The following is a 12,280-nucleotide window of genomic DNA, read 5'->3' as shown; positions in this document are numbered from 1 at the left end:
TGGCAACAGTCTTTGTTCATTTGATTGCTGCAAGGCAGATGTACCATGGTGGCTAATGAAGGTGGGAATATTTCACAGTAGCATTAACTTATTCTTTTGACATTTATATTGTCCCAAGCCTTAATTTTTAACGGAATTGTGCACTTTCTTTTTCTGCAATTTAGTAGTCTACTAGTTTAGATGCTGAATTTATGAGTAAGTCACTGGGGGGTAGGGGAAGTAACTGTTGGCTACTCTGTTGTTGAACTGAATACAGAATATTGTGTTGACAAAAAGGGGGAAATAGGGACTCCTTTAGACGGAACAAGCTGCCAAATGCAATGCAGACATATTACAAAAATGGTGCCAAGCTGCAGTCATCGAAGGGCAGTGTGAGATAATGGTGCTATGAAGCACTTCACCAAAATGCCAATTCAGAGAAAGCAGCATGTCAGTTAACTCTCCAGTGACTTGTGCTTTTAAAGGCACTTCACTCAGCCTACAGCTTGCTTCTACCTAGAACTAAGTACTACAGAACCAGTATAGACATAGCTTAGTCCCTGCTCACTTCAAGAGGCTGATAGAGCTAGGTCAGTATGTTGAAGAGGCAACTTTCTTGCTGTTCTATAATCCACTTTCTCTTGTGTCCTTGTTCCCTCCCCCATCCTGCATTTCCATGCCCTCTCTGTCATCTCAGCAAAAACTATGATCCATGACTAATAATAATAATGATGATGATAATAATGATAATAATAATAACAATAATTTATTTGAACCCCGCCCATCTGGCTGGGTTTCCCCAGCCACCTTGGGCAGCTTCCAACAAAGACCAAAAATACACTAAGATGTCACACATTAAAAACTTCCCTGAACAGGGCAGCCTTCAGATGTCTTCTGAATGTCAGGTAGTTGTTTATCTCTTTGACATCTGATGGGAGGGCATTCCACAGGGCGGGCGCCACTACTGAGAAGGCCCTCTGCCTGGTTCCCTGTAGCTTTGCTTCTTACAATGAGGGAACCACCAGAAGGCCCTTGGCACTGGACCTCAGCATCCGGGCAGAATGATGGGGGGTGGAGGCGCTCCTTCAGGTATACTGGGCCGAGGCCGTTTAGGGCTTTAAACGTCAACACCAACACTTTGAATTGTGCTCAGAAACATACTGGGAGCCAATGTAGGTCTTTCAAGACCGGTGTTATGTGGTCTTGGCGGCTGCCCCCAGTCACCAGTCTAGCTGCCGCATTGTGGATTAGTTGCAGTTTCTGGGTCACCTTCAAAGGTAGCCCCACATAGAGTGCATTGCAGTAGTCCAAGTGGGAGATAACCAGAGCATGCACCACTCTGGTGAGACAGTCCGCGGGCAGGTAGGGTCTCAGCCTGCGTACCAGGTGGAGCTGGTAGACAGCTGCCCTGGATACAGAATTGACCTGCGCCTCCATGGACAGCTGAGAGTCCAAAATGACTTCCAGGCTGCGCACCTGGTCCTTCAGGGGCACAGTTACATAGCAATCTCTTACCAAGAATATTCCAATCTTCACCTTTCTGGTGTTTCTCATCATCTCATCTTGATCCCCTAATATCTATCCAGCATTATGCTGAAAAATCATTCATCTCTCTCATTACTCTAAACACTAGACAGCCCTTCTTAAATCCTTACAGTTTTCCTGTCTGCTACCAGATCCAGCACAAGCTACTGGTCCTTACCTTAAAAGCCCTTTATAGTCTTGTTCCCCCTTCTCATTCTGATTTATTTTCCTGACATGTTCCTGTCCATGACCTTTGCTCCTCCAATTCCATTACCTTCATATGTCTGCAAGTCTCTTGTTCCCTCAAAAGACTTTCCCCTTTATCACCTGGTGTCCTGTATGCTTGAACTGCCTCCCAGAGTATCTGCATGAATCCTATTTCTGTCATTTCCTTCAGGTTTGAAACACAAACTGATAAGGTCTGAGTGAAACCTTCCTCAACACCCACATTTTCCATGAAGCTTTGGGTCCAAACCCCTAGTTTGCAAGTCTTATTGCAGCTAAGTGTGCTTTCAGATGGGGTTTTTATATTGCAAATGGGTTGTGAAGGTCTGGTTTTTCTGTGTGCACATTTCATATGTTAGCTTCCACACATTCCCATTTTTTTCAGTCATGGATATGCATTGGTATTTTGCCACTTGCTGTCCACACCAGTGGAAGGAGCTTGGCAGAATGTATCTGGAATGTGGGTTCCCCCACTCCCCTCAGTCACTCCTCCCATGCTCTCCAGTGGCTTCTTCTGTTCTGAACATGCCTGCAGGTGTACATGCATGAGGCTGTACAGCTTTTTTAAAAATTCACAAAAACGCAAAAAGGAAATGTAAGCTTTAGTTGCCATTTTGCACAATGAAAAAAATGGAGAAGGGGGTAATATCTATTTCCATTTTATAAATAAATAAATAAATAAATAAATAAGAAAGAAGAAGACATTGCTCATCTGTCTGGGTTTCCCAAGCCACTCTGTATGGCTTCCAACACATATAAAAACATAATACTGAGGTCTTGCATAAGTGTGTTATTTAGCTGATTTGGGACTTTTGCCAGACATCCTTTTTATTGTGCATTTATAATTATTTGCACTCCCAAAATATTTTGCCATGACACATGGCAAAAGAAGCAATCTGTTCCAGCAGCTATCCCAAAACATATAAGGAATGTTCCTCCCCTGCCCCACTATCACCTTCAATACACTATGGCACTATGGCAATGTGCTACACTGATGTCACTTATTTGTGAGGTAGCCATTCCCACATACTTTCTACTTATGCTGTTTTTGTGGAACTGAGCAAAGGTTTAGCACAGCAATCACAGCCTGAACCTTAAAACTGCAAAAATATGAAAGTATTGTGGAGTCCTGGTGTCACAGTACAAATAACCTATGCTTAAATAAATAGGAAGAGATAAAATTGCTGTGCACCTGCTTTCTTTCGATGCCTGGTGCTGGCTACACTGCTACACCCCCCCCCCCCCACACACAGAGCAATTCAACATCTAGGTGTCATACAGTGATTTGGAGCATGGTGCCATAAGTAAACTGATGACAAGGAACTCTTATCTGCCCATTTCATCAGAATCAGGAGAGGCTATGAAGGTGTCGGACAGGTGTCTGGAAGCAGTGATGGACTGGATAGTGGCCAAAAAAATGAGGCTGAATCCTGGTAAGCCAGAAGTGCTTTGTGTAAGTGGTTCTCATGTCTGATGTAAAACTGTTCTGGGAAGGGTTGAACTTCCCTTTAAGAAACAGGTTTGCACTCTGGGAATACTCCTGTATTCCAGATTGCCAATGGAGTCTCAAGCAGCTTCTGTGACTAGGCATGCTTTTGCCCAGCTTAGGCAGATTTGCCAACTAAGTCTGTTCCTGGATGATGATAGCTTGACCTCGGTTATCCATGCTCTGGTACCTCCTGCCTGGACTACTGTAATGCACTCTACTTAGGGTTGCCCTTGAAGATGGTCAAGACGCTGCAGCTAGTGCAGTAATTGGTTGGTAATTGGGGCAACATGAGGAGGAGGAGGAGTTTGGATTTGATATCCCGCCTTTCACTCACCTTCAGGAGTCTCAAAGCAGCTAACATTCTCCTTTCCCTTCCTCCCCCACAACAAACACTCTGTGAGGTGAGTGGGGCTGAGAGACTTCAAAGAAGTGTGACTGGCCCAAGGTCACCCAGCAGCTGCATGTGGAGGAGCGGAGACACAAACCCGGTTCCCCAGATTACGAGACTACCGCTCTTAACCACTACACCACACTGGCTCTCATGATGGGACCATGTGACACCTGTCCTGAAAGCTCTGCTACTGAGCTACTGGGTCATATTCAATGTGTATAAGAAACTAGACAGCTTGGGACTCAAGTACCTAAAAGAGTGCTTTCCCCAACAAGGAACTTATGAATAGCAGACAGGGCCTTGTTGGTGCTGCTGCCACTGGGGGCTGCCTGGTTGGTGTTGCCCCGAGACAGACCCTTTTCAGTGATGCGGTTGTAGAACATCCTCCCTAGTGAGGTGTGTCTGTTTCCTTTTTTTATTGACTTTTCCCTTCGTTCCATATCCCCTTCCCCACTCTTTATAAACACTAGATTTTCCCAGCTGAAAATAGCTCACTCACTGGATCCCAAAGGAGATGAGAGAAACGCTAACCACCAGCAGGTCCAGGATGTTGAAGTAGTTCCTGCAGAAGGAGCCTTTGTGAAGGAAAGCTCCATAAGCAGTCATCTGCAGGCAATCACATGGAGACACAAACAAACTTTGCTGTTAGCGCTTGCCACAAGTTCTTGCTTAGAGCAGGCAGAGGAAGGAGTAATGTAACACTGCAGAATAGTGCAAGGTTTTAAGTGCAAAGTTTCATTAAAAAAGAGGTGAAAAGAAGAGATAGTTTTCAGGGGGGGAACATAGGTAAGGAGAGGTTGCAAAGTGTCCAGCCCTTGGTTGTTACATTGCATATTGGAAATTACAGAGACTGGAAATTACATTCTCCCATGTAAGCAGCTCCACATATTATCATTTACTTTTATCTTCCTCTGTGTACTTTCTTTGGTGGAAGTTAGACTAATGATAGCAAGATGAAGGGTTTTTTTTCAGAGTGGTCCCATCACTGTGAAACTCTTTCCCAAGAGAGGCCTACTAGATCGAGGACCTAGCAGTTTTTAGCAAGGCTGTCATTTTTTAAAGCATTACTCATTCAGGCTGAATTGAGTATTAAATCCCTGCTCCTGTCTTATTATTATAGTTTTGACAATATAGCTCAATACAAATTAGATTACTTCTCTTAATACTAGTATCACAAAGGCTACCTCCTGCCTGCAAAAAAAAGGATCTTTACATTGGTATTTACAAACAGTGATAACTGAGATGGGTCTGAAGCAAAATTTGCAACCTCTCCCAGTTTTGGAACACTTAAAATAGTGGTTGAGAAGTGTTATCTAGATCAGATCAGAACTGAGCTCTCCAATGATAGCTTTTTCAAGTAACATTTTCCTCTAGAGAGCAAAAAGTCATACTCTTCCTTATGTATGCTTCAGCAGGTAAAGACATGCACATAATCTATAACTATAGCAATTATATTCCTGAGTCCCCTCTTCATTTTTAGATCATCCATTTGGTAACTGGAAGTAGCTGTATCCCTGGCTTTTTTGTCTGCTTATTTTGCATTTATCTATTGGACCATGGCAAACCCAAAAGACTAAACAGTTAATTTGTTGGGTAAGTTTATTGTTCATATATAAAGATATAGCTAGAAATATATAGAAAGCCATGACTGATTGCAATAAGGAAAACATTACCTGCAAAACAGACTCCAGTGTGACCCCCTTATGTTTGAATATATACATCAGAAATAAGAATGGTCATACAAGAACACTCATTGGAATGTGAAGAACCAACCACCTTTGCTGCATTCCTGAATTCCTGCAACAAACCCTGGGTATTTTCAGGCCAGAAAGCCTAGCAAAACCCAGCCAGTTCTTATCAAAGTTGTGCTGATGGGGTAGGGAATAAATTAAATATAAAGTCATCAAAAACCAAATCACATCAGGAAGAACTGATTACTGATCTATTACACAGAAATTAGAAAGGAAGTATAAACTCTGCTCTTTGAGTAGAATTTATATAAAAATATATAGTTGGTTGGGGGAAGGGGGGTTCTTGCCATAACAAAGGTAGTAAAGATGCTTCTTAGGGCTTGATTTTGCATGGCAATCTTAAAGGAAAGGAGGAGACACCATTGAAATCAGAATGGGGAGCTCTGTTGAGTTTCAGTACCATACAAGGTGTGTTTATCTATCCCTGCCAAGAAATTCATTGGCATAGCAAATTGCTGCATAACTTGGTTGCAGCTTTTGTTTAAGGCAGTATTGCCATTGGAATTTTTCTTTACAATTAACTGGTATCTTTAGAGGAAAGCATGGAAGTTGATAATCTAATCCCTGTGGGATAAATAGGCAACTTGCAATTGGGGAATTTGTTTTATACACGTATGACCTTTCCATAGTTAATTGTGTTTGTATAGTCAGTACTGACACAGTGAATGTACCTATGTGATAGGAGAAGGCCTAACGACACAATTCAATTTGTTAATTGTGTCGGGTACTGTGTCATCTCAAGTTTTTTAATCAATACAAAGTGGCAAGGGGATTTTCAGCACATGGGGTGGGAAGGTTTAACCTTTCCCTTCCCAGTCATGATTTGCGTTTAATATTAACAATTAATGTGTAGTTATGCCCAGAGTAGTAAGTGTTTGAACAGTGCCTGTGTAAATTAGTAGAAGGAATGAGGAGTATGATATTCTTCTTTGCTGTTTGTAGATCTATGTCAGAATTTAATGGGTAGACCTATACATTAAGAAAGACAAAGTGTTCCTTAGTTATTTTTAAAATATTAAATGAATGCAAAGTGTAAGGGAGCTTATATTTATTTTCTCTGCAGTCTACTTTGTATCTAAATGTTTTGGTGTATTGTCAAGTAGCCTCTTGGGTTAGGTTTCACCCTGGGGGAAATAACACAGGTGCAATTATTAACTGAAATGAGGCAACATAGACTTGAAAAGTAAATTATGCATTTAAGGAACAGGTCTTTTTAAGAAGCAGACTCTAAAGTTAAGTTCCAACTTCACAATTTAACCAGTAGGTACTAAAATGTCTGAGTGGATTAGGGAATTGTCACATACAGTGAGTGGCAACAGAAGCAATTCAATGCTATTTTCTCTAGGTTTAAAGGTTCCATATTATGGTCACTAAGGAGCACATCTAACATCATAGAGGAGTCATAGGTGAATTACTGCAGAGAAACTGTGGTGGTGGGTGGGGAAGGAGTAGTTAACCAGTGCAACACTCCAAACCACTTCACCCTCATGCAAGTACCCAAAGGAGTTTTTGCAAGGATATATATATTGTACATTGCAGTAGAAAAGTAGCAGGCAGGGTAAGGGTTAAATACCCCTTCCTGCTTTTCTGTGGAAAATTCCCCATTCCTGAAGGTGTTTTCCCTAGGAAAAGAAGCAATTGGGGATGTAATGTGTAATTTGACTCTTAATGACCAGCTTTCTAGTGACCAGCTTTCCTCTGCTCCTCCATTAAGGGCCTGACCAATCTAGAACGGAACGCAGCTCACCAGCCATTAACTGGCTTGCCAGGAACTTGGTAATTCCTCCCTCCCATTTTTGCAGTTCCAGGCAAACATTAGTGGATCAATCATTTGAGGTGCACAAATTTTGGCTAGGAATGTTGGTAGGCCTATAGTGTTGTGTAGATATTCTGTTACCTACTCCTACCTAAAACAGAAGAGCACAAAATAGTATGGATGCCAAATAGTCTGCAGTGAGAGAAGGGACTATTTATGGCCTATACAGTATGTTTCTTGTAAAACATATTGTTTTGTGTAAGTTCTGCACAAGGAAAACTCACCAGAAAAAATCATCTTTTTCCACTGGGATAAGCAGGTATTACTGCCAAGAGTGGTGAATACATACTGTGTTCCATGCCATAAGACCTTTTTGGGGTTAATTATACATGGCAAGGGACTAAACAATTATATGAACCAATGGGACTTTAATATTAAAATGGAGCCATTTTTGAAAGCACATACAGTTACTGCTGAGCTAGGAAGTATGACCTGTCTGTGGAGATCACACTAGGGATTTAAAGCGGTACAAAAGACAAAGCAAAAGCAAGAGAGAGAAGTGTATTGCTCAGATTGGTTACCTTAAGAATAATTTCTAATGTAAAGATACTAGTGAAGACATAATCTGCATTGCCTAGGATCTGAAAAATAAGCACAGTTGGGTTAGTGGTTACTGAGCGTGGCCAAGACAAAAACAGACGTGTGTGTTAGCGACAAATAGCAGCAGAGAACTAGTGGGCTCATGAGTGAGAAGATAATGGAAGAGAAGATGGGGACTTTACCTTCAGAGCAATTTCAATGGTGAAAATGACAGTAAAAAATATATCAAAATAAAAGAGAATCTGTAAAACAAAAGGGAATAAGGGGCAGGGGGAGTGGAGATCTGTGAGTGACCACTGCAAAAGCAAAACACAATTCAAAATCAGAAAGCACAACTGTTTCAGTTGGAGGGGAGGAGGAAGGGGGCACAGGGAGGAGCTGGCTTACAAACACTTCTTGGTGAAGGCAATGATCAGGCTACAAGCAGCACATTTAAATGGCATGTTTCTTTTTTCACTATTTTGCCTGTCAAACAACAGAAATTTATAACAATTCCCAAATTAAACTCCAATCAGATAATATAAATATACTTGATTTCTGGCAGAACATGTGCAACTCCTTTCCCTATTAACACTTTTTGCTCAAGTTTCGATCAGGTACCTATTACAGTAGGAGTACCTATTGCAGATAAATAGAAAATGTGTTTTCAATTGTATCATGTTCTCAGGGTCAATAAGAGTATACTAAGTACTTTATGTTTCACCTCTGTAGAACAAAAAAGCCCAAGAGTTATTGATCGAGCTTATGTTGCTGTAAGACAATGTTTGGAGAACCATCTCTTGAAATATTTTCTTTCATTTTATCAGGTTTACAATCCCAAGCATACTTGCCATTCAAACCAGTGAGACTCACTTGTGAGTAAACATGGGTAAGATTAAGCTGCAATATTCATCCTCACTCCATCTGAACTGACCAGGATTTACAGTGGGGCTGCTACTCAACATTATGCAAATGAGAATGCCAAAAGAGCTCTATGTTAAGAGTAAAATCTTCTGTTCCCTGAATACTGTTAACTACATTGTTAGACGTACAATTTGTGTTTGTGTTCCTCATGGCTTAACTTCACTGTTAAGTTTGATTAAGCTTTACAGAGTTATCGTCTCTAGAGAAGTACAGAAACTTCATCACAAATGAAAAGCCCATTGGACAGAACATGTGCAAAGGTACTTTAGGGAGTCATTGTTAACCAAGGCAGAAAGAAAGGCTGGGTCACTCAGTTGATCTTTCACCCCAAATTTAGGCTTTATGTGCCCATTTCTGTGCCAATGCAATTAAAGATGAGCAAACTGAGGTTCAGTTTAGTATAGTGCCATGTAAGTCTGAAGCTACTTTGTTAAACTAATAGAATAGTTATTAATTTAGGGCTGCCATATTTCAAAAAGTAAAAACCAGTTGTTGAGCGTTTTTTAGGAAGACCCCCCAAAAGACCGTGATTTTTTGACTGACGTGCCTAAACATGTATGGCAGCCTTCTATTAATTACTGTCTCTAAATAAGATAAAAAGCTAGCCTGTTTTGTTCCTTCACTGAATGTGCAAAAGGTAAAAAGTTAAATGCCTGACAATGCAAATAATTTACAACATTTAAAAAAGTTTAAGTATATAGTCAGTCTAATTCACCAGCATTGCAAGCTGTATTATTCCTATGGCATGTGATGCAGTACTGCTTCAAAACAACTCCGTATTAAGAACTTGGGGAATGGAGCCCAAGTGGAACTCCTTGCTCGTTTGTAATTTAAAAAATGTGAATAATCTTTCAAAGGACAAGATGTTTTCTAATGTAATTTTGATTTACTTTCAATAATTAAATTGGAAGGTTTTTTGTGTGGGTGTCAGGTCATGCTGATTGTACAATTGGATTCCTATGGGCCACATTCACTGATGACCTCTAACAACTGTACACAGATCCAGCAATCCCATTGCATCCAGTTTAACACTCTGGTCATACTTGGTTCACAGCTGTTTTCTATCCCCTGGACTGGTATGACAATCAATGCATCTCTTTTTCTTCTTTCACTTTTTTCTTTTATTCTTCAGTTCCGTATTTTGTACTTTCATAAAGGGATTGCTGAAGTGGGGAAAAGGTATTTCATGCAAATTTTGGGGAGGATCCAAATATTTTGTGAAAACCTGTTTTGTTCCCTCATCTCCAGCTCTGATAGTCCTGTTTAGAGATATGTTTCCTTTAACCTAAAGTTTATTATTTTGAATGCAGCTTCTATGTAACACAAAAACACCGGGAGCTTTTTAGTTTACAACCTGGCTTATTTAGCAATACAGTTACCCAAACATCATATTGTGCTATTCTACTTTTAAAAGATAGTTTTTAAGTTTGCTTCAGTGGAGAGCACTATGCTTAATGGTGAGGAAAATCTTGCAGCCTGTTCTTATGCATATTTATTCAGATGTCCCACTGAGTTAGGTTTACTCCCAAGCAAGTGGGAATAGAATTGATGTTTTAAATGCTTACATTTATTAAGCCATGTGCATGATTGTATCTGCAGTTTCTGAGCACTAATATTAGGCCACTAAATAACATTCCTTAGGCTTTTACCATTTTATTCAAAATTCCCTAATAATGTAGCATATGATATATCAAATGCAAAAAAACCTATCTTCATGTTATGCCTCCCAAAGCCCAGTTAGAGAAACATTAACATACCGTATACTTCCTGAATCATATTGATTACATTTTTGCAGACTGAACTCAAAGCGGGCTTTTTTGAATCTCATGTCTGACTCCCCACTGTAAATAGTGTAAACTCAATATTTTTCTTTTTTGGACCTTAAGTAAGGTCCTGCATAACTCAGAAAGAAGAACACTCCAATGAAGATAAAAGCAATATCTTGGAATATGCTTTTGAAGGTACTTCCGTATCCTAATGTCCCTTTTCCTTATTTGCAATATACATCAAGGTTTGATATACATACCCACTCCCCGAGTTAAACAGCAAAAAGAAAATACAGTCAGAGCAGTGGGTATTCTGCCTACCAGCAAGCCCATTATAAAATTTTGTGTCCAGCATTTAACTTTGTAACTTGAGCATTATTATTATTATTATTATTATTATTATTATATTTATTATTATTATTTTATTTATTTCCCGGCCGAGACTGGGCTTAGGGTGGCTAACACCAAATATATAATGCATTAAAAACACAAAATCAAATGATTAGATTTAAAATACAATTCAAAATCACATTTAAGAACAAAATAAAATTAAGTGGGAACCCACACATCGTATCCATAGGAGTAAGGGATTAAATGTTCATCAGGCCTGGGCACCTGTGCTGGTCCCATATGGGCCGATTGAAAGAGCCAAGGAGGCCACTTAAGTACAGGGTCCCATAGAAAGAAGAGGGTCAGACTGGGCCCAGACCAAAGGTCCAGCAGCATAGCTCCGTCTTGCAGGCCCTGCAGAAAAATGTCAAATCCCCCAGGGCCCTGTTCTTTTGCGACAGGGCACCCCCTGCCACTGCTTGCCATCTCTGTGCCATTTGTTCATTCATTCATTTCCTTGCTTCCCTTTGACCACATAAATCTTGCCCAAACAAACTCCAAATACCAGAAGCCACATAAAATCATGGCAAGTCAAAATGTGAGAGCTTCAACTGTGTAATTCATTCTAAATGTAGAGATTTATCAATGAATTTGGGGTGCAGCCTGCAATGGCATGGACTGATGTAGCTATATTTATCTGTACAAACATGGAGCTAGTGCAGGCAGGGGTGGGGATTGGATAGGTTTTCCTCAACTGGCTGCTGAACATCATTCTCAACAAGCTGTGAAGGATCAAGGAAAGGTGGGAGGCATACTTGATTCCGAACGGAGGTATGTCGGACAGGGTCCTCAGCTGCCAGAGAGATGCTGCTGAGTAAGATGAAAAAGAGGATCAAGTTGGTGAAAACGTTATCATTAACAATGCGGTGGCAGTGGACCCGAAACCTGCAGAGAGAAAGAGAGAGAGAATCTTTTTTGTATTATTTTTTATTTCAAATATACAAATAAATACATAGATAACAGACACATGCAATAATAACCACTACATAAATCAAATAATATCACTTAATAACCTCTTAAAAACCTTTGAGTTTATAATATCTGTTACCCAAATTGATACCTTTTATTTTGGGTTCATTCCTTATACCAGGGGTGGACAACTCTCAAGAGACTGTTATCTACTTTCAGAATTAAAAACTAGCAGTGATCTATCCCCGTTTTGGGGGGGTTCAGCTCAAAGTTGCTGAACTCTTTTTAGGTAGATGGAAAGCCCCAGTTTTTTTAGGGATTTAAAAAAAAACTTTTTGGGGGATCAATTTCTGGGGGGTTAAAGGCATGGGACAAAGGGGTCAATCACAAAAACGTCACTATGGATCAAAACAGCAGCACAGAGAAAGCTCCACCTTCCCTTCCAGATATCATACAACAATGGAGGGTGGAGTGAGGGGGCGTGGCAGGAGTCAGTTTTAGCGACAGTAAGGAAAAGGAGGGATGCGGGTGGCGCTGTGGTCTAAACCACTGAGCCTAGGGCTTGCCGATCAGAAGGTCAGCAGTTTGAGTCCCCAT

At 40.5% G+C, this 12,280-nt stretch overlaps 1 protein-coding gene and 1 long non-coding RNA gene across 44 annotated transcripts in view; one reads left to right on the top strand and one right to left on the bottom strand.

The window, feature by feature from the left end:
- Positions 1 to 12,280, bottom strand: part of CACNA1C (calcium voltage-gated channel subunit alpha1 C) — a gene marked incomplete at its 5' end in the record, with an annotated part of 496,619 nt that overhangs the window by 87,944 nt on the left and 396,395 nt on the right. For 25 of the 43 annotated variants that reach the window (XR_014502586.1, XR_014502587.1, XM_083401690.1 and 22 more), the window contains 4 exons: positions 4,108 to 4,214; positions 7,697 to 7,756; positions 7,898 to 7,957; positions 11,530 to 11,659. Coding sequence is in view for 41 of the 43 variants with exons in the window: in XM_083401690.1 (XP_083257816.1) it covers positions 4,108 to 4,214; positions 7,697 to 7,756; positions 7,898 to 7,957; positions 11,530 to 11,659 (357 nt within the window). The remainder of the gene's footprint in view (positions 1 to 4,107; positions 4,215 to 7,696; positions 7,757 to 7,897; positions 7,958 to 11,529; positions 11,660 to 12,280) is intronic. The other 18 variants (XM_083401706.1, XM_083401676.1, XM_083401684.1 and 15 more) reach the window with 2 other exon arrangements.
- The window catches only part of LOC310659268, a 139,048-nt gene that overhangs the window by 101,604 nt on the left and 25,164 nt on the right, over positions 1 to 12,280 (top strand). The gene's annotated exons all lie outside the window — the stretch shown is intronic.

The sequence above is a fragment of the Podarcis tiliguerta genome (genome assembly GCF_965153285.1).
Source record: "Podarcis tiliguerta genome assembly, chromosome: 10".
Taxonomy (NCBI): Eukaryota; Metazoa; Chordata; class Lepidosauria; order Squamata; family Lacertidae; genus Podarcis; species Podarcis tiliguerta.
The sequence above is the reverse complement of the archived record's forward strand: the minus strand, read 5'-3'. Positions and strand labels throughout refer to the sequence as shown.